This window comes from Poecilia formosa, unplaced genomic scaffold (assembly GCF_000485575.1).
Source record: "Poecilia formosa unplaced genomic scaffold, Poecilia_formosa-5.1.2 Scaffold131, whole genome shotgun sequence".
In the NCBI taxonomy this organism is placed as follows: domain Eukaryota; kingdom Metazoa; phylum Chordata; class Actinopteri; order Cyprinodontiformes; family Poeciliidae; genus Poecilia; species Poecilia formosa.
Window position 1 is genome coordinate 1,221,917 of NW_006800070.1, and position 24,041 is coordinate 1,245,957.

At 39.9% G+C, this 24,041-nt stretch overlaps 1 protein-coding gene across 2 annotated transcripts in view; it reads left to right on the top strand.

Annotated features, from left to right (window-relative positions):
• Positions 1-24,041, top strand: part of slc8a3 (solute carrier family 8 member 3) — a 131,914-nt gene that overhangs the window by 85,720 nt on the left and 22,153 nt on the right. For both annotated transcript variants that reach the window (XM_007561885.2, XM_007561887.2), the window contains exon 3: positions 8,778-8,884. In XM_007561885.2, coding sequence (XP_007561947.1) covers positions 8,778-8,884 — 107 coding nt within the window. The remainder of the gene's footprint in view (positions 1-8,777; positions 8,885-24,041) is intronic.

Sequence of the window (24,041 nt, forward strand, 5' to 3'; positions counted from 1 at the left end):
GAATACATTACATTGGAGCAAAGGTCATCGTAGTTATGTTTTTAGCTTCTGCATTAAATTACTGCAGAATAGTATTTTTTAATCATATATGGATTGATTGCAGAAACAGTCTGGACAGGTCTGTTCACCTTTTTTTTTTGTTTATGTAATATTTGTAATATTGATGTCTACTTTTAGAAGCTGTGCAGCATTTCCTTGTTTTTGTGGTGTTTAGTGTCAAGCGATTCGATTTGATTGCAATTTTCAACGTCATAATTTGATAAAGAAACAATTTTCAATTCTGAAACTAATTTTTCAAATCAAATGGTTAGATACTCTGTCTAAATTATGTGACAGATAATAGGTAAAGGTCATGTGAACAATTATTTTAAATACTTCTGTCAACACAATAATGCTGTACCAAATTATATCAGTTTATACTTAAACAAAAACAAAAACAGGTTTGTGCTTCAAACTCTGTGACTTAAACTCAAACATATACTGTGGGTGAGGCTGCCTTCTACAGTGGCAAACACGTACAAATTAAACGTATTTTAAATTCCATTTTTGAAAATTTCCAATCAAGAATTTCCAGGACTAGGAATTGCGATTCCCCATAGAATCGGTGTTTTTGGCTGCTGGAGTTGCTCGTCGTATCGTTTGGTACTTGTTCGCCTCATCAGACCAGAGGGAGCTGGGAAGGAATTCAGAGGGAGCAGATTCAGACACAACGAGCGTGAAACAGGAAATCTGTAGAGAATTTTTTTTTCAAGAAATCATTGACAAATGCGTTTACTGTTGTTTTTTTTTTTCTGTGATTGCTAGAGAAAAGCAATAATCAGGACTGTAATGAGCGCGCCCCATAATCCCTGAGCTTGGTGACAGAAACCAGGCCTGTTTAATTAAGACTCTGATTTCCCGTGAGGCACAGAGGTCTTTTTTTTCTTTCTTTCCTTCTTTCTTTCTCTTCCCAGCCTGTCTTGATTTCATTTTGGAATTTTTTATTTATTTATTTATTTTTTGTTCCGTCTTGATCCAAACCGCGTTTGGAAAACAAGCCCTGCTCTCTTGGTTGCTTTGACGTGCTGGCGGCTCGTTTTCTCTTTATGTCCGCTGAACTGCAGGCGGAGGTTCTCCACGAGCAAAACTTTTTAGGAACAGGGGGTTTTCTCGTAATCCCGCAAAACAGAAGACCGCAGTGAGTCAGAAGTAATGTGTGGGCTCAGGAATGAATGTTTCAGTTATTCTGCATGTACTCTGGTGGTGCATAAATGCAGGGAGGTGAAACAGAAACTCTTAGGGAACTCGGAACAAGGAGGCACTTTTGAGTGAATATTAGATGAGGCTTTGGTTTAAAAGTGAAAGTCGTTTCTTCAGAAGGACAGCAGAGAGAAATGTTGCCATTAATTTCTGCTCCTTATCCTGAGGAACTGGATCTTCAGGGGTTTTTCTTGGTTAAATCAATTAGATGGGGAAAGACTTTGGTGGACGTGATTAAAGGGTAGATAAGAAAAAGAAGGAATTAAGTTTGTAATGATATCCCACAACATTAATAATGTTCAATGAAAGTAGCATTTTTGTTGCGATCCAGCCGCTGGTTTACGTGGGCGACTGGAGTCTCTCTCAACGGCACTTTTTGAAACCAGGTGTCGGAGTGAAACTTTTCTGTGAATCACTCCGCAGGCGTGAAAACGCACATCGGTCGGGTAACAACAAAAACAATGCCGGATTGTGCTGTTTTGTGCTACTTAACCTGTTCAGTTTAACACACTTTCTGGTAAGGAATAGAGGTGTCACATTAACACTTTGTTCATGGGAAACGGAGACGGGTTACTATGAGGTGTAAGCTAAGAGTCTAAAGTGCTTGTGTACTCTATGAAATGCTAAAATCACAGTGCCATCTGGTGGTCTGGCATGACGACTACAGCTGACTCAAGATTTCTGGGCGGTGCCGTCTAAACGTGGAACATCCGAAAATACAGGGAGTTCCCCTGTATTTTGTGTAAACATATCCTATTGACCTATAGAGGTGTCTTTCTCGCAATGACATATTTCTACTTTTAATGGAGATAAAATGGAAGCAGGGGTATGTGACAACAGAAATCAAGAGGAACGCTATAGCAAAAAAAAAATCAGCTGTGGTTTGGTTTTTTCAGATGAAATGACACTGTTCAGCACTCTCTCTTTGGCCCTCTCTGCATCACCGTCTTCCATCTTTCAATTTCTTTTGCTGTTTGCATCAAACCCCCCGGGCGCCCCTCTACATCCACTCTGGATCTGGAAAAGGCAGAGGCCTCTGGCTTCTGGCAGCCTGGTGCAGCGGAGGTGTGAACCCTGTAATCGCCAGTCATTACTCAGTGGCACTTCCCACACTCCAACTTAAGTGTGCCTCGTCTGCCATGTTAACATCAATACATCATTATCACATTAATTTTGACAGATCAGTGTAATTCAGTTTAACAAGGGAGAGCACTGTTGGAAAAGCCTGGACTACCTTTTAATCCACTGTACTATACAACTAGTCAGATTATTTCTTTTCCTGAACACCAGAATGAATATCTATCTTCCTTTAAGCCTAAAAAATGGGATTAGTTAACTTTGTTTTAGTTTCATTGGCTCATCTTCTTACCCTTCAAAGCAAAGGCACCTTCCATGCGAGACATAAAAAGAAGTCGTTTATTTTTCCAGCAGAACCTATTATGGTGTGTATGACCTTTCTAGTCATGGAATCCTGAAAGCATTTGCAATGTCACGCAGATAGCTATCGGCAGGAAACCTTGGGTGGGACCATCATTTCAATTCGTCAAGCCATGAAAATCTCTGCAGCTCGAAGGAAGTCCTGATCCAACAGTCACAGATGCTCCAATGGGGGTGTTGCGAAGCGTAACGGCAGCCATCCTGGGTTCTTCCTTCCTTCCCTCGCTGCCCATTTAGTTCTAGTCAATAAAGGCCACTAGTGCCAAGAAAACGAGCATTTGTGACCTCAGGTGAAAACATCCAACAGCGTCCAAATACACTTCTAAATGAAGCTGTTTTAGGCTCTGACGCTCTCCAGTACTCTGATAGGTACAGATCTGTGTGTTTATATTCAATTCAGGTTACACGTATGGCACCAAGTCTCGTCTCAAGCCTTTTACCAAAACAAGTCAATTTAATTGAGTCATACAGACATGTTCCAAGTTAATTACATACGTTTTAATTGTTTAGTTTAAAAGTTTTCTGTTTATGTAAGGATACCCAGCACATTGCATCGCATCACTGACTTGCTCCATTCAGTCCTCCTGGCGGAGCACGTAGAGACACACAATCGCTTAAGTTGTGTCGTCGACTTTACGGTAATCCTACACTGAGCAGGCAGCGACAGCAGCTGTGAAATGTGAGCAAATCTAGTGTCGAAAAACTTAATTTTGCAATTGCAGTGCTTCTATTAAATAAGAAATTAAATTGAAATCACTAGAATATGCTTGTTCTCGCAATAAGTCATTAAAAATCATGGCAGCAATGGATGTGAGCAGCTAAATGAGAAATAGCCATAATTCAGTTATGGCGCTAGCACTCATTATCTATGAGAGCCAATCAGAGGAGACATCAGAGTCTTATTCAGGCGTTGGAACGGTAAGAACCTTATACTTGGGTGCGGCGACGTATGCACAGTTTTGGGGAAATTGTAGTCATTGATTTCACAGAAGAGCGACGGATTCAACACGTTCAAATGACACAAATCTTTTAATGAATGATGGACCCAGCTGCACGTTGGCCTAGAAAAAAACAAAACAAAACAGAAACAAACCGTCACCCTCCACCAGGTCACGACTTGTGTGGTGCAAGCGAAACCAAAGTGTTTCCACTGCAGTTTTGCGAAATACAATGATTTTGATACGGCAGAAAACCCACCTCACCCTATCGCAAAAACTTTTTATCAAAAAGCATGACTTTTATTTTGGAACTAAAGTGTTTCCATTAAGCAAATTTATTTTTGTAAATTAAATTTTTATGGTTAATGAAAACAGCCGGAGGGAAGGAAAACTACGCTTCAACAGGAAGTAACATTGAGCAGAGCCAGGACGTGGCTCAGCACGAGAAGGCCAAGCTTTCACGAGAAAACCCCCCACAGAAACACCGAGAAGAGGACAACGTCACATGCTGAAGAAAACTTTTAATTTACGGCAACAGTTGTTCATTTAGTGGCTTCATCTAGCAGAAAGACATGGTGAAACACAGAAAGTAAAATTCCTGTTTAAAAGCAAAAGGACTTTAAATTCATTAAGTTTCTTAGTGAGATGTAATTAGAAGGATTTTGGTGCAATGGGAATTGTTTTAATGGCAGTCGCTCCTGTGCATGAGCTAAATGAGGAGTTTAGAGTATAATGAGGTTTTTGGGTTTAAGGGCTGAAATTAGTAGGCAAAGTTTGCAAAAATAGTCTCCAAATTGGAGGTGAAGAAATCTGAACATGTTCAGAAGAAAAATATGTTTTTATGGACTTGAGTTGCTAATAGCAGTAGCCTGATCACAGCAATTAGCACATCCTACTGGTTTGCCTGCTTTCAACTGAATACCTTAAATTAGGAGATTTAGTCGGGTTTAATGTGATTTCTAAAGTTGAACAGCTCAGAGCTTTTAAACTGATGATTTTTACATATATATTTGTACATTTTTCCAGCTGATGTCACAGTAAAACTATGAAATGACAGATCTGGACACAGCTGCTTATTTACAGCCCAGAGGCAGCATCTTACGTCATTAAATTAATTGCTTTTTTCTGTTGTTTTTCCATAGAGTGGAGTGTCATAGATTAATAGTGAGGCTGCATCTGTGGTTTGCTTTTAGCGTGCACTGATGTCAACCCCCCACAACATGCAGGCGGTGTGTGAATGTGTGTGCATGTGTGTGTGTGTGTGTGTGTGTGTGTGTGTGTGTGTGCCAGATCCCATTAGTCCATTAGACTCCCGTGCGTCTTGTTCTCAGTCCTGATGAAAACCGAAGTGCCGTTCACGTCTGCAGAGCCGGCACTGCAGACTTGTCGCCTGGCTAGTAAAGGAAAGCCCCGCTGGTGAGATGTGAAGAGAGGGAAAGCAAGATGGATTGCTCTGCTGTGCGCGGTGTGTTAAAAGGCAGTTAGACTGTACAGTTCCCCTCGTATGGTCACTCGCATCCTGAGCTACAAACATTTTAACCAGAGAATAGGATTTACTATGTAAAGCATGCTTTTGTCTGGATTCATGAGACAGAATTTCAACTGCTGTACATCTTTTCCACAATTATAAAAAAAAAAAAAACTGTGTGTTTGTCTACACACAGTAGACACACAGAAGACAAACACACAGTTTGTCTACTGTCTGTTTGTCCCCATCAAAAACCTTAATAAGAGTAAAAGGGTATTTGGTAAAAAGGCCAGATCAAAAAAACAACAATTTCATTTTTGAAAATGACATTATCGAATGGACCAAAAATATAAAGTTATGTGGAAATTTTGCTCTTAACCAGTGAAAATAATTAATATTACAAAATAACAAAATCAGGCTAAATAAATATTTTCCAAAACAGTTTCTTTCTAAACTTATGAAACGCTAACCAAAGACTCAGGTGTGTGTCTGTGTCTGGTGAATGTTGGGTTAAAACAAGTTTGTCCTTCATTCAGTGAAGTTACTCAGAGTGGGTAGAGTATCCAGAAATGTTACTCAAGTAGGAGTAGTGCTGCATTATATTGAAATTATTCAAGTTAATGTGAAAAGCACAGCATAGTTAAAATAATTATAATAATAATACCCCTAAAAGTACAGTTTTTCCAAAAAGTTTCAGTAATGTAAGCCAAGTGTGCATTAGCACTGGTACCGACACAAAGTGTGCGCTGTTGGAAAGTCAGAGAATGAGCTGCTTTTTGACTCAATGCATGCGTCAAATTGCATTTGACGCATGCAAACATGCGTCAAATGCATGTTTGCATGCATTATACGCTCATTATAGATGATAGCCGCTCATCTATAATGAGCGGCTATCTATAATAGCCGCTCATTATAGATGAGCGGCTATCTATAATGAATGGCGCCGGGCCACTCATCTTATTAGCTGGGACTCCTGCTTTCTAAATGCATCACCCAAATAACATGCAGAAAAATCCGGTTTCCCTTCGCTTGTATTAGCAGGAAAAGCGTTCTCCCATGAGGTGTCAGACGCATAATAAAGTATGTCATCCCCTTTTTCCAGGGCTTGCTGTGCCACTGTCGGCTGTTGTTGGCTTGTCTGACGCTCGCGGGGCGTGCTTTCTGAAGCCTGAGAGAGCGGATGCAGAGAGTGTCATGACTCATTTAGGGTTTGTTTTCATTTCCCTGCAACCGACAGCGTGTGATGTAACGTTTGCACGAGTCCGGCTGAAATCAGCGAGGCTATTCCTCGAGGAGTCCCTTCCTCCTCCCTCCCCCCGCCTCCCTGTGATTGGGCGAGCCGCCGCTGAGGCATCAGGGTACCCACTGACCACTTAGCCGCCCGGACCAGTCAATAGCTCTTTATAAAGATCAATTAGGGGCGATCAGTGGAGAGAGCGCCGCTGGGGCCGCGGTGCCATATTGAGCCGTTTCTGTGTGATGATGTTCCACGTAGCGCTTTTTCCAAAGGAAGGGCATCACACCCTCAAGACATTTGGCTTCATTAAAGGAGCGTTCTCCTCAAACCGGAGTCATAAACCCTGCAATGAACTACTTCTCTCTTTGTCTGTGCGTTGAAAAATAGCAGTGTCCAACCATCAGTCTGCCTGGAAGCACCGTGACGGAGGAATGGAAGCACCACAAAGTAGCACGTAACTGTGAGGTGGGATCAGGCCACTTTATCATGATGTCCTTAAAGGCGCAGTGCTTTCCAGGCACATGGTGCCATTTTACACCACGATAAAGTAACTATGTTACCTTCAGTTGTTATACAAATGCTATATTTATCAAATATCACTTTAAAGAAATTTGACTTCATAATTTAACGCCTTGAAATTGGGACTCTGTCTCTTTAAAAATTCCTGCTCTTTCTGAAACTTCCACCTTGAGAAAGTCAAGACATCGCTCCTCTATTAACCCTCTAAAAGCATTTTTACCAGTATTGGACTGAGAAGTAGCTTCTATGATGAGCTCAGCAGACGCGCGGTTCCACCAGGTGTTTGCTAATTGCTGCTGGCTAGTCTGAAGGAGCTAAGTGGGGGAGTCGTGGAGAAGGAGCTGCGTCCTCAAAGGCAGTGCTATGTCCACCCAGGTGTTTTGCACAGGTGGAATGGTTTAAAGTATCAAATCAAAATCAAAAAACATGAGATTTTTCAAAATCTCATGTTCAAAATAAATTTCTATTAAGGAAATTTATTTTTGTTATTCCAGTTGGCGTAATTTATGGAGACGCAACTAGCGCCACAACGGCTTGATTTTAATGGGACAAAACTGAACAGAGCTGATAGCTATAGCTATTTCAATCTGGAAAGACTCAGACAAAGAAAAAGGAACAATTAAAAGATTTAATGACAGCAATGAATAACAGTTCTTTGGCGCTCGGGCCCCGGCAGCTGATCTGAGCTGAGATTTGATGTGAACTCGATGAACATCCCGATAACCGATTAGGGATGCTCTCCCCCGGGGCCCGACACTGGTGGTGGAGGTCTGGAAAAGGTGCCATCCTGGAGAGCAGAAGGATGTGGGTGGAGAAGAGGAGGTGGTGGGTTAAACGCAGCTGGGAAGCGGCCGACGACTTGGGTGTGGATCCTTTTATGCTGAGCTTGATTGATGATTGGACACGCCAGGTGTGGTCCAGCGCTGAGGTCGGAGATGAGCATGACGCCGATGGACGAACGGAGGGGATGGAGTCTTCCAGGTTGAATTTTCGCTATTAGCTTCATTATAATCTTAACTTTATATTTTTGCACCTCTTTGGCAAAAAGGCTTCATTTTGTTGCTACTGGCTTAACTATGGAGAAACCAAACTCACCAGGACAGATGACAGGTAATGCTCTGGAACTTTGAACTTCGTAATGAAAATGAAAAGTTTTTTTTTTTTAATGTTTTATTATTCCTATTTTTTTTATTTTATTTATTTATTTTTCCATTTTACTTTTAGTTTTACATTTGAAATAGAGATTTCAAACAGAGAAAATTTGTGTAAAATTAGTTTGTAAAAATAAAAGACTTCACTGAAGGTTTTGAGAATGTTCACAAAAAAAATCAACTCACACTTTTCAATTTTTATTTTAGGAAGTGAAACCATGTATCATTTCTATTCCACTTCACAAATATGAGCCACCTGCTGTTTTTCTACCTCGTAAAAAATCCCAGCAAAATATTTTGTGATGTGTGAAAATGATATTTTTGAAAGGCGCTGTGGCATTTACTTTTTGTGACTAAAAATAAATAAATTGTACACTGTTCACAGCCAGACTGACTAGAAGCTCGTGTTTTCAGTTCATTTTGGTTTGCCGTCCACTCTGCCATGGACGGGTTTTTACTCATGTCCCACTTGTGCTGGATGCAGTGATGAATGTGGTTGTCATGACACCAGCGCCGGCCAATGAGCTCGCAGGTTAGCAGCCCTACATGTCATGTCTGACGGCTGACTGACAGGCCTGCTGCAGAGCGAGCAGACCGTTCGCCGTCTAACCTTTCTTCCATGCTGATTATTAATCCAACTTACAGCGCACTTCCCGTGTCCCTCCATCGCAAATTAACCTTTCTCTTCTCTCTCTCCCTCCTCCCCTTCTCTGTCTTTTGTTTTGTTTTTTTCTGTTCCCTTGCCTTTCGCAAAAACCCTGTCCTTTGTCGTTTCCCCCCTCTCGCAGCAAGTTTGTTCACGTGAAAATTATTGACGATGAGGAGTATGAGAAAAACAAGAACTTCTTCCTGGAGCTGGCTGAACCTCGCATGGTAGACATGAGTCTGCAGAAAGGTGGAGTACTCGACTTCTGTCTCTCTTTCTCTCTCTGTGTCTTACTCTCCTACTTTTACTATCACTGCTGTGGCCTCCATTTGCCTCATTTCAGCCCCTCTTTTCTGTTTCTCTGCCATCCTCCTGTATTTCTAACACAATGTTTCCTTCACAACTCTGTTCTTTCACAATCCCGCCGTGGTAAAATCACTTCCCCCCCCCGCACCACAGTTTCTCCCTCAGACGCCATCAGCATCTGCACAAGAAAGCAAACAGAAAGCCCAGACGTCACCTTCATAAGGCACAGGCAGACGCTGTTATATAGAAACATGCAAGAGTTATTTATAACTTCAGAGCCAGAGCGTCCTTGATGAATGCTATAAACTGGTTCTGCTGAGGAAGGATTATTCATTCATTTTTTTAGTAGCAAGAGAAACGATTCACCAGACTCCAACTAGTAGTTTCGTCAGGCTATGAAGTATTATTTTAATATACTCATATTGTACAGCATCCTGCTAAAGAGAGAAGTACAATAAAAGTATTTGTCCTTGTATTTGTATGATGTTTCAGATTAAAAAGAAACTTTAGTATCAGATATAGACGTTAGAAAATAAAGTTTTTTAACTGATTTCATTTATTACTATTATTATTCACTTAATTTTAAGGTTTGTATACAGACAAGAAAATATTTCTAACTAGATTACTTTTGAAGGCAGTTGGATGTATTAATTGGCCACGAATGCAAAAGCACATCACAGTTTTCACATGTCTATTATGGTGGAAATTAATTGTACAGTTATAATTAGGAAAGAGTAAAAATTTAGATGTATAAAATCTGTATAATGTGAGACATATATGGATGAGACAACAGGGGGTAGGATTTAATATCTTCCTACCTCTGACTGAAGATTTGTTTTTTTTTTTATGCTCAATTGCTATTGTGCTACTTTTTGCTTTTTAAATTATTTTTCTTTTTTTTTTTCCTCTGTCATTTTACTTGTTCGAAATTAAGCAAAATATAATTTTATTTACAAAATATGACACTGGCCCCAAAAGAAAACAGAAATAGTTTTCTAGTTTTCTTGATACAGGTAGCAGTTGGGGAACATGCAGTTGATTGATGTGTTAATACAGCGGGTGGGACGCACCGATCAGAACTTCATGGCCTAATCCAATTTCTGGTTTTATAAAGTGTGAAGCTGGGTTTAGAAAGTTCCTATTCATTTCAAAGAAATAAATTAAATAATTGCCAGAGTTCGAAACACTATGTGTCTATAATGGTGTGTGTATGTGGGAGATGACACAGACTCCATTACAGACAGAGTAATTAGCATTAGCATTAGAAACTGTAAACACCAGTCTGTGTATTTCTCAGGTAACACGGATCCTTTCCCCAACTCTTCTGATTTTTTTTCAGAGGAACAAAAAGAAACTTTGCTGCGATACATTTAGCCTTCCTGTTGTCCACTGAATTATCTGTGCCTGTTCAGAAGTGGGAGCCTTAATGAATGGAAGACGTACTCCAGAGTTAGCCCAGTTTCCTTTCTGCAAACTTCATCCTTGTGCAATTTTTAAACACCTCACTGATATTGAAACTAGTTAACTCTCTCAGTCGCTTCGTTACAACTTCCGACTGAAGCGTGTGGCTATTACTGAAACATGTTTGTGCCTAGGTATTGGTGATTCATCGACCAAAAAAAAACAAACAAAAAAGAGATTGCTGCTAACCAGCTAATCATTGGTTAACAGAAAATAGTTTCAAACGTGTCAGGATTTCCTGTTGCCATTGATCTCAACGTGCACTTTAAAAATAATAATCAAGCAGTATAAACCACTCTGCTCCCATTTATGGTCCTGGAAATATCTGTGTTTTTGTTATTTTTTTTCTTTTCCACTCTGAATTGTACAGTTGCCCGCAGCGTTCTTGAGTTGAATTGTTGGAGACAGTAAAGGTGTAGAGGAGGAGTAAGCTAAGCGATTTGTTCAGACAGAGTGCAAGATAAAGATGGGTAACGACAGGTGAAGCTGTGCAGGATACATGCCAGTGGTCAAGTCCGGTCTCAGGGGTCAGACGCTTTGAGGGGAAAGAAACTGAACCTTTGTATGCTGTTTTTTTTCCCCCCGTCTCTTTCTTTTCAGAATGCCCTGTAAGACCTGTTTGTGTCTAATCGATGCATGAAACACAGAGCTTTGAGTCGCTATGAGTTACAGGAGCCTTTCATTCACTTCCATTTACTCACTAGTTGACAGAATTCTTTGCAGTGTTTATTTTTCACACGCTCCAGTTTTAGGTACATTGGAAATCACTTAGATCTGTAACCTTAGAAACAGGTGCATCCATTCTATATGTAGTAATTAACGTAAAATCCTGACTCAACAAACAAGAATTTGTCAAGATGTACATCTTTGGGAACCTAAAACATGATCTTATCCAGCTTTTCCATGGTGGTGCTGCTGTAGGGTTAAACGTGTTCGCACCTGCAGCTGCAGTGAAGCAGTTTGTTTTGCCAGCTACTTGAGTTTGAGTTTTTTATTTTTGGAGTGTTTTTTCTAATTGCACACCTATGGACATGTTCTTTATTGTTTAAATCTGGATTTTCACTGTTTAGCCAAATTCTTTATTTTGATTATCTTTCTCCTGAGTTGGCCTTTTAAGTCGCTAGCTGTGTTTTCATTACAAATGTGAGCAAAACTTTGTCAAAATGTGTCACAAAAACACAATGTCGCAATTGGGGTGTTTCCATTAAGTAACAAATGCAATTAAAATAACACATGAATAAGTTTGTTCATGTGTTAAGTCATTGAAAACATGCCACTGCCATGGTCCTCCAACTACTTCCAGTCATCTTCTTCTTTATGGTTTGCGCCAGTGGCAACGTCTGGTTGTTGATCATGTGATTCAAGTGATGCAAAAAGAACATAATATAAAAATAAACCAATTTTGATGCGTCCAAAAATACCACAGTTTTCTCAAAACTGTTGTTTCCATTATGATGAAAAACACTTTGAACTGCCTTGTTGCTGAAATATGGTTTACAAGTAAACTTGATTGATTGATTGATTGATTGAGCAAATTAATTTTTAAAATGTCAAATTGCGCAATTGTGGTCAATGGGAACGCAGTTTGATTCAAATTCTTATTTTAGTCCAAACTCAGCACAATTTGACACATGCTTTCATTTTCAATGTTTCTGTTCATTTCTATGTTTTTTGTTGTGAAATGAATATACAGGTCTACGTATGTTTTTTTAAAAAGCCATCTTGAAGATTAATTACATGCAGCATTAGACCCTGTTACGTGGATTCCACCGATCGGGACGAGGGAATCCATATTTAACAAAGTTTTGTAACGCCTATCATAAATTGTTTTCCGTTTTTAATTTGCACAAATATTACTCATGCCCAATAAAATATCCTTGGGGGACATCCCTCTCATTCAGAGCCAGACCTTCCTGTCCCAGCCGTAATTTACATGCAGGTTTATTTTACTAAATGATTAAAATGTTACTCATTTCAACTGTAGGAGCAGAGCAACACTGCTGTGCATCTAATGAAAGCCCAATATTTGCAGAGAATTACACGAGATACGTCTACTTACTTTGTAAATGCAGACGGTAATGAATGTTTGATTTAGGTAATGAATGTTTAAACTATATACGATGAGGAGGGTAATGAAAAAGCTCTTTTTGTGCAGCATCATATTTTATGAATGTGTCTTTGCTGATGAAATCGCTTTGATGCCACATTAGAAGAAACAGAAGACGCTTTATTAGACTCGCGCGCACATTGTTCTCTTGCAATTACTCCTTTATTGCATTAATGAATGATATGATGGTTTTATAGTTTTTCGATATAATGTAGCAATCACATTGTTGTTCAAAACCAGTGATCTGCAGCTGATTGGGTTTGTTTTTCTCCTTATTAAAGCCAAAGTGGAGAGGCAGGAATGATGAATATTATATCAGAGTCTTTGTTTCCGTCATAGTAAATAGCCTCGCTCCAGTTTTCTTACATCAGCAGGCGACTCTGTCATTACAACCGCATTAACTGTTGTTTACATACTGACTATTTCTTTGGAGAGAAGATCAAACTGAAAAGAGGGGAAAGTAATTATCAGATCGTACTTTAGCTGTTTGATCTGTCTGGGGTTTATTGCTGTCAGTTACATCACTCCTCGAAACTTTTCCCGATTTGTTCATGGGATGGGATTCTCGGAGCAGATTCTGGCAGATGTGACTGAGTCCCAGGCTGGCAGGTCTGACTTTGGACAATGTGTGAGCAATGAAAGCAATCAAGGCAGCAGTCACCATGACCTGTCAGTCTGGAGATGTTTACTGCCAGCTCCAGCAATGTCCTTCTCTAACTTCTCTTGAAGTGGTCAATACCATTAGCACTTCCAGTGAGGTGGTTATAGCAGCCACTTCTGCTGCTGATGCAACCCAGTACAGCCGAGTCTGAACGAGCCGCTTTCCTGTTTGACGACAGTACAGAACTTTATGGAAAGACGTGTGAAGATTTAAACAGGTTGTCAATGTTAACGCGTTAATGCATGCGATTAATCTGAACATTTTTATGCGCTACTATTACATAAAGCAGATTAGTCGAACTACCTATTTTGACATAAAAGCCTCAGAAGGTTTCCTAGTTCACAGAGGTGCATTATGACTCGACGCAGGGAGCGACAAACAACAGCGAAAGTTTTCCATGACCTGCTTCTTTTCTTGAGTCCAACTGAGCCTACAGCCTGATATAGAAATGGAACTCAGTTTTAACACAAAGACACCAGACCAGTCAGTTTGCACTTGGACAATAAAGTGTAAAGAGCTGATCCCTGAAGTAGAGAGACACAGTTCGTGACCATGTGTCAGCAAGTATCCAGCTGAAGTTTTCTCCACTCAGACACCATATTCAGTTATGACTTCTGACACATCCGTTGGCTGAAAGCCGTCCTAGAGGCATTTTGCTGCATTTGTTCGAATTGTGTCCCCATTCTCATGCTGCAGTGAAATACAAAGCTAGACACATATTGGCACTTCTAGTAAATATGTGCAAAACAGTTTCCCAATGTCAACCTGAAAATGTAAAAATAAATTAATTAATAATTCGATTAGATTTATTAAGAAGAGGGATAATATTTTAGGATTTTTTTTTGCATCCATCCCCTGACTTATCCTTTTTAATAACTTTTTCTATTACTTGCTTGGAGTGTTTTTTATCTTGATGCTACAGTGGTAACCAAAAATGCTGATTAAGCAGTGATTGGACCTTCGAGAGGTTACAAACATAATTTTGCTAAACCTCTTTCGCATCACGTCAGTCACTTCATTCATTATACACATTTGTATTCATCATTATTTCATAGAAATCAGTTTTCACTTTGACTTTAAAGTTGTTTTTTGTCATTTTTATTTGACAAAAGAACCAGATTTTGTGTATCATTATTTGAAAAAGCAAGACAAAGGATAAAAACAACCAAGGGGGTGAACATTTTTTGCTAGGTGTCCAATACTAGTTTTCAGCTTTTCTCCATAAAGACCAGAATCACAAGTAGAGGGGCTACCTAGAAGTACTTCACAATAAAATCAAAATTTTACCCTTCAAAGTATTGAATTGCCTCCAAGGCAACTTTCCCCAGACAAGTCATTCTTCTGGCATCAGACGTACACACACTTGATGGAAATGAACCTGTTATCTTAGGTCTGGCAATAGTAGGTTGCATAGAGGAGAGAAGAGACAGCTCTAACTCTTGAGATGCTAAAAACTCAAAGACGAGAGAAGGATGTATTGGGCAGTGGAAATTACTAGGTAGACACAGCAAAAACCACTGTCCTCATTCATTTTTAGGGTTTTGTCTTGTTGGTTTCAGTCCGTTTCTTCCCATCGCGCGCACACAGCTAAAAACTGAACTGCGGTGAGAAGGAAGCATGCCTTGCATCGGAGAGCATGTTCGGGCATATTGGATGGACGTTATAGGCGATCACGTACACGCGTCGGTGTGTTTGTGTATGCATGGCTGTAGGATTAAAGTCCCCTCCCAGCCCGCTCCTTGTGGTAATCCATCTCCCACTGCCACTTTCCATTCAAATCACGCCTGCCGTTGGGAAATGTGCCACCCGTCGGCTGCCTCTCTCAGAAGGAGCTCTCGCGGCTTCTGAGGGCACTTCACATGCTGTTGTTTGAGCCTGACCGGCTCCTTTCTCACAGTCCTCTTTCACACATGCATTCATTACCTCCAAATGAGCAGTGAGTCATATTGTGGAGGAATGCAGCAGACAAAGCAAGGAAACAAGCACAGATGGATTTTAAGATTGCAGGCCTTTAGATCATCTACAACAGAGGGAATTGATTTTGAAATGACCCTGTTACATTATTATATTGATTGAAAGTACTCAATGGCAAGGGCATGGGGTCCGTTTATATTGTACAAACAATATCAGTTGCACTAATCAAATATGATCTTCACTGGTTATTTCATAACAATTGGGTGTGAAGTATGACTTCTAGTGGAATTTAGTTTTACTAGCCACAACCAGGCATTGACTGATCCCAGAACTGTAAAATCTGATTTAAGCCAAACCTCTCTGACACCACAAAGAGGGATGAAAAGGCAAAACATCAAGCCTTGGGGAGAAACAGAGTCAGTGATATCAATAACAAAAGGACCCAGATCAACATCTAGAGCACTGCAGGCTAAACTTGCCTCAGCTAAGGTCAGCGTTCATGATTCAACATCAACAGAGAGACTGGAAGAAAGAAAATGCCATCCATGGCAGCGAAAACCACTGCTGACGGGAAAGAAGACGAGGTCCGCCTGACTTGTGCCAAAAAAATATCTCAATCTTGTTCAAGAAAATATTCTGTAAACTGACGAGGCCGAGCTAGATCTTTTGGAAAGCTATGTTTTATGTTAGATGTAGCGTAAAACTAACAGCATTTAGAAAAATAAGTTGTCAGTGCAGGATAATAAGAGGCTGGTGGATATTTCCAGTGGCCATTGGGCAAGAAAAAAAAATCCTTAAGAGATGTGTGCATCCATCAATTTGTAAACTTGAGCTCAAGGAAACTTGGGTTGTATAGGACAGTGATCTAAGGTGGTGTATTAGGACTATTGTAGATAGAGGGGGGGAAAAAGTACATTTGGGCCACACACCTAAAAATTTAAACTTGTGAAATGAAGAAAATTTCCAGGTTTTGTTCCTAGAACATTTCTGAAATTAATCTAAAATCTTCTGGTTTTTCTTTTAGCAATTTTGTTTTCATTTGGAGCTCAGAAATGTCATTTTTATTTCTGATAGTAATCTCAAAATTTCTAAGTTTTGTAGCCAAAAATGTACTCCTTTTTACTGTGTACAATGGCTTATAATGATACAAAGCACAAAGGTTTATGTTTGATTTTCAAACAATCAATTGGAAATGAACTTCACAGTACAACTGGCATAAACAGACAAAAAAAGTGAAGCTATAATTTATTAACAGAATCACGTCTTACCCATTTCTTTTAATCAGTTTAGGTGATTTCAGTCCAGATTGTAATTATCCACCCTTGTGAGGTTAGCCACAAAAATCCCGCTCTGTTTTGAAACACTGCATGTGGGGATGCTCAGTCCTTTCCTGGAAGGCCTAAATGACCAGTATTAAATCAATTATCTGCCTAATTGAGCTGAGATAAAGACTCATTTTCCTTATCACCAGCCCTATTAGCCATTACAGATGCCCCAGGAGACTTTGAATGTGCAAATAGTTCAAAGTGGAGCACCTTAACGCTTCCAAATCTTATGTTTTTACAAATGATACATTTCATACTTTACAAGATCAGGCAGCTAAAGCCCTGACGAACACAGCAAGTGAGATTTCTTTGTGGTAAAAGTCATTTGCTTATCAAATGACACATTTCAAGCGGGCTTCAATTCAACCCTGGTCATTATAGGCCTGATATGTACTTTAACAAGCAAATCATTATAAGCATCATTACACAGATGCTCCTACCATGCCATGCGTTATTACCCTAGGAACTGACACAAAGACGACTCTAATCTGCTGATACCTACCGTTTTTCCTGTCTCCTGGTGCTTCTGCCATCAGTTTTCAGGCTGTGCCCTTGGTTTTGTAAGTGACAGCAGAAGGGAGACCTTGCTGGGTGAGCGATGGGAACCAGCTGTCGCTCACTGCAGCTGGGGCCATATTCTTCCCACTTGTTGGAAAGCGATTCAGGGACCTGAACCTAGACCTCAGCTCATTTCGCCATCTCACTTATGCAAAAGCCAAAAATGAACAAAGATAGATTTTGGTATTGGGATGAAGTATTTAAAGCCAGTTTAATTTTAATAAATTCATGTGGAAAGTGCAGAAGAGTCAGATACCTAGAAATGACTGAATTTAATAGGTATGGATAGTTGCTGCATAGATAATCTTCCATCTAGCAACAAGTTACTTAACCCTACCTGATGCAATGATTAACTTCTCATTTTTTTTAAACAATCGTGTGGAAAGACACATCCTGTGGACTTGGAAAATATGCTACTCCACTTAAGAAAGGTATAATTGTTGGTAACAAACTGAGAAAACATCTAAGGAGATTGCAGAAACTGCCAACATTGGGTTGAGAACTGTCCACACGTTATTAAAAACTGGAAGGATAGAGAAGAGCCATCGCCTCTGAGGAGGAAATGAGATCAGAAAAAAATCCTTGAGTGACCGTGATTGGTGATCACTTAAATGTTTGATGAAACAACTGTTTTTCATTATCTTGATGTGGCCCAAAATGAAGATGATCTACGACACCTGCTGGCAGATCTGTACTTAGGGTAGCAGACCTTAAGTACGGTAGCCCAATTTAACCTCTTAAAAATAAGGCAAAACAACAAAGAGCGCTACTTTTATAGTAGCAAATTAATAATAATGAAGCTTAAAAGTTGGTCAGTCTGAACAGTTAATGAAGGTCACAGGATGCCTCACTGGACACAGAATCACCAGCTCCTAACAGAGTTTAATAGGGGTTGCATTATGGGGTTGCATGTGGACAGATGGTTGGATTGCCTAACATTTGCGGTGCAGAGATGTAACACTGCCAAGAAATGGGGACAAACATGTAAACGAGGACATCTACACATCATGAAGGAACCAGACATTTGTATCACAGCACCCCATGTCATAGCTGGACTACATTTCAACAGCTCTGGTCCTCTGATGTCATTAACACCAGACCACAGACGGCTACTTTTGGAATGGTGCGCCCAACAGAAGGAGGGGAAGAATGACAAATGGTGTCACATCAAGTTTAATAATACATCTAGGTTCTGAGCTGCCACTGGTAGGTGGTGGAAGAAGGACCAAACCTACTACTGCTGCCAATGTCATTTAGAAACACTAACATTACTTCTGGCATCATGCTGTTGGGATTCAAATGGTCAGACTTTGGATCACATATAATATTGATTGAGTGGACCGTGAAGACACTGCACTACTTACAGTGGTATTTTGCACTGAGGCACCACCACAGCACAGTGTTTGAACTAGACAACGCCTGTCCATGCATGACAGGGTTTCCCCTGGGGGGCCACCAGGTTTTAATTGTGCCCCCACCAGGCTTAGCATTGCTTATTTATATATATGGTACAGTTGATGTTCAGATATTAATCTTCCAATCTTCCAACAACACATAATTATCAAGTGATATTTTCACATTTCCTGTCAACTTTAAACATTTTTAACTCAAAAACACAAAGGGCCGCTGCATGAATGACTGCCGATGCCCCAGCCACCAGGCTTAGCAGGTTTTCTGGGGGGAAACCTTGCATGATATATCTGTCTTTATTCTCTTCCAGAAGACATTTCCACATCAAACTAACACATACAGTCCCTAAACATGTAGCACACCCCACTACGTCTACCTATCCATAAGCAAAGTGAGCATTGTGGAATCAGTGAATGGGTCATGTCTTATTTTTATTTTGAGCTCCTTTTGTTTTTTTTTAAGGTTTTGTTGGCTCTAGTGGCCTTTTATTTGAAAGTAGTTTGACAGGAAACAGGGTAATCATAGAGAGGGGGAAGACATGCGGCAAATGTTGCCAGGCCGGGAATCAAACCTGCGACCACCGCCATGAGGACTAAAGCCTCAATACATGGGCCGTGCTTTGCCCCTGCACCACCACAGCACCCTTGAGCTCCTTTTGTGGTCTCCATCCATTCCGTAACAACAAAACTATTTTCAAGACAGCCAACGAAATCAGAGCAATGCGTCTTGTGTTGCACGTCTTTACCTTGACATCTGAATTGTGGGATCAAGCTCGTGGCGTTGCTGTAGTGGTTCTATTATCTTAATTGCTTGTGTTCTGTGTTGCATGCTGGCCTGTGAAGTTGCATCAGATCTGGTGGGTGTTTTGGCCTCATCATAAATCTGATTTGAAAATAAAATCTCTGTTTGCAAAGTCTCTGAGCTCTCAACTTGTTTTCAAACTGCACAAAACCCACTGTGAATACAGATGACTTTTGTTCATATTGAAATATGAGTAGGATTGCAGTAGCATGTAAGGGGAGAAATTAAATTGGTGCGGTACTAATGTAATTTCAATGGGAATAGCATCATCGTGCAATGAATAAGAAATCCTTTTAGGGCCAGTACAGGACCTGCAAGGCGTAGCCAGGAAGGCTAGGTTGACATTAATGCAGAAGTGGACTATTTCTATTTTTCTTTTGCTCTAGTGGCCTTTATTTGATAGGTAATTGACAGGAAAGTGAGTAATGAGAGAAGGGGGAAGACATGCAGCAAAGGTCACCAAGGCTGGGAATCGAACCTGTGACAGCTGTGTCAAAGACTAAGGCCTACATATGTGGATTGTGCTTAACCCCTGCACCACCACAGCACACCTTCAACTAGAACTATTTCAACATATTTTTACTAAAAAGTAAAAAGTAGCCGTCCAATAAATTACTCCACAGTAAGAGTAAAAAAGTATTTGGTAAAAAGGACAAAACATCAATCATTTAATATTTAAAAATTACAACAGATCAAAATAATAATTCATATACAACATTAACAACATAGCAAAATCAGGGAAAAGAAACAGACCAGACTAAAATTTCACCTGTTTAGATTTACTTTTCAACCATTATAAATAAATGGGACATTTATTATGGTCGATTTTAATGATGGCACTCATGAAAATGTAATGCTTGTTGCTGGTTTCTCAATTGCTGACTGTGCACTGTTTTCTATGAGTTTTTATTTTTGTGTTTTTAAGACATAAAGCACTTTGAACTGCCTTGCTGCTGAAACGGGCTATACAAATTAACTTGATTGATTGATTGAATAATGAGCTCAGCGGCTGTGCAGTTCCACCAGGTGTTTGCTGATTGCTGCTGCCACTAGTCTGAAGGGGTTTAGCGGGGAAGTCGTGGGGGAGCGCTGCTCTGTGAGGCGGAAGCTAAGAAACTTGAAGACTGCAGCTTTGTCCTCGAAGGTGGCGCTAGGTCTCCCCCAGGCGTTTTGCACAGCTGAATGGTTGCCGAGGGAGATTAAAGGGTTTATCAAACATGCATGGAAGAATCAAAGCAACACTCCAGCTATGCTTTTGTTGAGGAACTAACATTTTAACCTGATGTACAGCTCAAAATAGTTGATTGTTCACAATACTGAGCCTTCAAAGACTGTTCTTCACATACGCTCAACATCCAATCTGACAGGAGTTGTAGTTACTTTACAATGAAGAATGGACAAAAAAAAAAGTCTGGTAGAGACTGCGGAGGACTTGCAGCTGGTTCTGCAAAGCATTGACTGAGTAGGGTTGAATACAAATCACATTCTTTTGATACTTTGAAAACTATGCGTTCTTTGACTTCACAGTTGCTACGTACCAACCCGACAACATGCGTCGAAGCTTCTGGTGGTACTATGACAAAATGTGGAGCAGCTCAGCAGGGATGAATACTTTGCAATGCACCATACATGTTGACATGTTTATCATTAGTTTTTGCCAAAAACAGACAAAATGCATTTTGTACGCTTTCCCCCAGCCACAAACGAGTTTACAACTTTCTTTGAAAGCAGCGTGCCTCACTACATGGAAAGTGCATTAACTCTTCAAATACGCTTCATTTTTTCATGTCTTAGCAGGCATTTGACGTTCTCATTGTGACCCAGGACAGAGGTGGAGGTTTTAATGAAATCAGGCTGGCAGGACTGAATTAAATCTTTTCATCCATGCCGGTGTGATTTCAGTGCGGCACTGCTAAGTGACATTTGTGCCATGGCTGGTGGAGCAGACTGGGGGGTGAACATCTGACTCTACCTGACAGTCAGTCCCAGACTCAGTGAAAAACATGAACTCTGGCTGGAAGCACACTGGAAGATAAAGGGGGTAATCTTTACGGTGTTCATGCCTGGTGGATTTAGTGTCTGCATGCGTCCCAGCTTGTGGTTAATACAGGAAATGCACATTAGTCAGACGCTCTGGCGGAAATACGACGCGCGAGCAGCCAGTGCATCCACTAACGGCACAGCCAACTAAACTCGTTGATTTTAAAACTCAAATACGAAAACCATTTAATTTTTCAATCAGCCAGGAACAGCAGTGATCTGGGCAAAGCAACATGGTTTTCTACACAACAGCAGGACAGTTAAATTGGTTAGCTTGAGCAGAAAGCGCTCAGCGTTGTCAACACAGCAGCTCACTATGGCTACTGCTTTAGAAGCACTGATTTTTTTAAAAATCAAGTATTGATTTTTTATCAATGTTTCTGAAGGATTTTTTTGTGTCTTTACAATCTTCAGTCGATGTTAAATTTAAACTGAATGCTTTTTTTTTTAGATCAGATAGGACTAACAAAATTTATGTGTTTAAACCAAAAGACTTTGTAAAGATGCAGACTGAAAGGCCCGTCAGCAAGGAAGAAGCCAATCCTCAGATTCCTCAGTTTGTAAATTCACTCAGTGATTAATCCCTTACTCTTCATGTCCAGTGGTCTGATAAATCTAAAGTAGAATATTTTAAAAGTAACAAAACATAAATTCTTAAAATGTTTTCCCTCATTCTGCTACTTAGCAAACAGAAACATGCTGGGTAATCCTAACTGACCGTAAACAGGAAAACTTGAGTCGGTATCAATGTCATACTGGGAGAAAAAGGTGTTTATCTACTAAAAGTGTATGTAAATATCTACTTTGAACCATCTTTCATAACATTCTCTAATTAATGGCTAAACTTGTCAGTGGTAAATTGTTAAATTGTAACTAAATTCAGGTCTAAATACAAATAATATCATGTGTAACACAAATGTGTTACATGCATAAACCTGATGTTCCTTATAAAAAAAAAAAGCCAATTTAAGCAAAAGTAGTTAACTACATATAGGTTTAAAATGCATGAAAAAATATTGGCACTAATTTCAATTTCCACAGACGCTAAGGTTTATACTGTAACACGCAAAATATTCTCTAAAGATCTGAGCAACAAATCATTTGATGTGCTATATTTTACATTCAAACGCTTTTCTTTCCTGTTTTACTGGAGAACAGCGAACTGTCAGCATCATTGATTGTATTAACACGCAATTAAATGTTAATGCGGAGATGCGGCTGTGTTGCGGGACGAACTGCATCAACAGTCCCTTTAATTATCGCTGATTGTGATTATAACCTTGCAGATTCTTCTCCGTTTGCCCTCATCTTCATGCAGAGCGTCCGCTCAACTTTATAGAAATCAGCGTAACTTTAGTTTATGCTGAATATACAGCTCTTTTTTTTTCCATGCTGTGATTAGTGTGATTTTCTGAAGTACTAAAATTGCCACTGGAGGCGTTCCATGTACAACAGATTTACAGACAGAGTTGTTTTTTATTTTACAGACAGAGTTTTTTTATTTTATTATTTTATTATTTATCTTGTGTATGTGCTTCTCACCATCCTCCCCTTTGCTCTCTGTTACACTACAGCTTCTGTAAAACAGCAGGGTCTGCCAGGAATGCTCTAGCATCGCCACCACTAATGGCGGATAAACAGCTTTGCTGGAAGTTGTTCCTGCGCCATTAGTACATTGAGCAGCGTGTTCACCTGGGTGACTGACAGTAATAAGACCTAATTGGTTGTTGTACATACTGCAGGTTTAAGAATGAAATGATAATTTAAGTCTTGGATTAGAGCCTCAGAAAGTCGGAGCAGGGTTTGTTGTCACGTCCAAGGAAACAACATACCACCAAACATAGTCTGAGGAGTTGGGGTGTCAAGAGGGCGACACCCAAGTAGCCATTGTTCACAGCACTTCTTATGAACATCGTTTAACCTGTACTCTCCATAAGTAAACACCACCTTTAATTCATTCAGTTTAGACTTGAAGCATTACATGTAACATTGATTCCAGATGTACTCTTACATGTTTGTCTTGTAAAATAAACTTGTTTCCACCACATCTCTCTACTGTTGGTGCAAAGAGCAGCCATATTGAAAAGCCAAGTCGGTCTTACAAATCGTAACTGGGGATAGCTGAAGCTTGTTCCACTTTCAGAGTGAGAAGTGGATTTTTCAGACTTCCTGGTTGGAATTCCCGACTTCCCACTACAACTGGAACGCAGCAAAAAAAAATAGCTGGAGTGTCCTGAAGAAATCTCTGAACAAAAAAACGTCTTAGATTCTGAAAGATTTTTTTGTAAAGCACAATGGGAGAATACTAGCTAATCAAGCTGTGGCATGCTTAAGCTTCCTGGTAAAAAGATTTAAGTCAAAAGGTGCCATTATGAAATATTAGTATGTGGGTATGTACATTTTTACAACAGGATTATTTCACTTTTTTCCCCCTCCGACATGTTTGGTTGTTTTTCATTTGATAAATGTGACACATGCGCAAAAAAAGATTTTCTTGGTCTAATTTTTTTAACATCAAGAAAACCAGGCTTTTTAACAGCTGCATGGACTCCTGAGAGCCGCTGGGTATGAAATATCAGTGTATGGCGCATAGAATGAATAGCAGTTTACTCTGCTAACACAACAAGGCAGCTGAATCAATCACATAAAAAAAAGCTGGAGTCTCCAAGTGTTTAAGGACTGAGGCGATGAATGTAAACTATGTTTTCTAACTCTTGCTTGATAATGAATAATTCGTTAATCAATTTTGCGTAGAACAGTTCTGAATCATTTATATTAACACCGTGGCACAGTTCCAGTATTTCTGAGGATAAGGATGTCTCA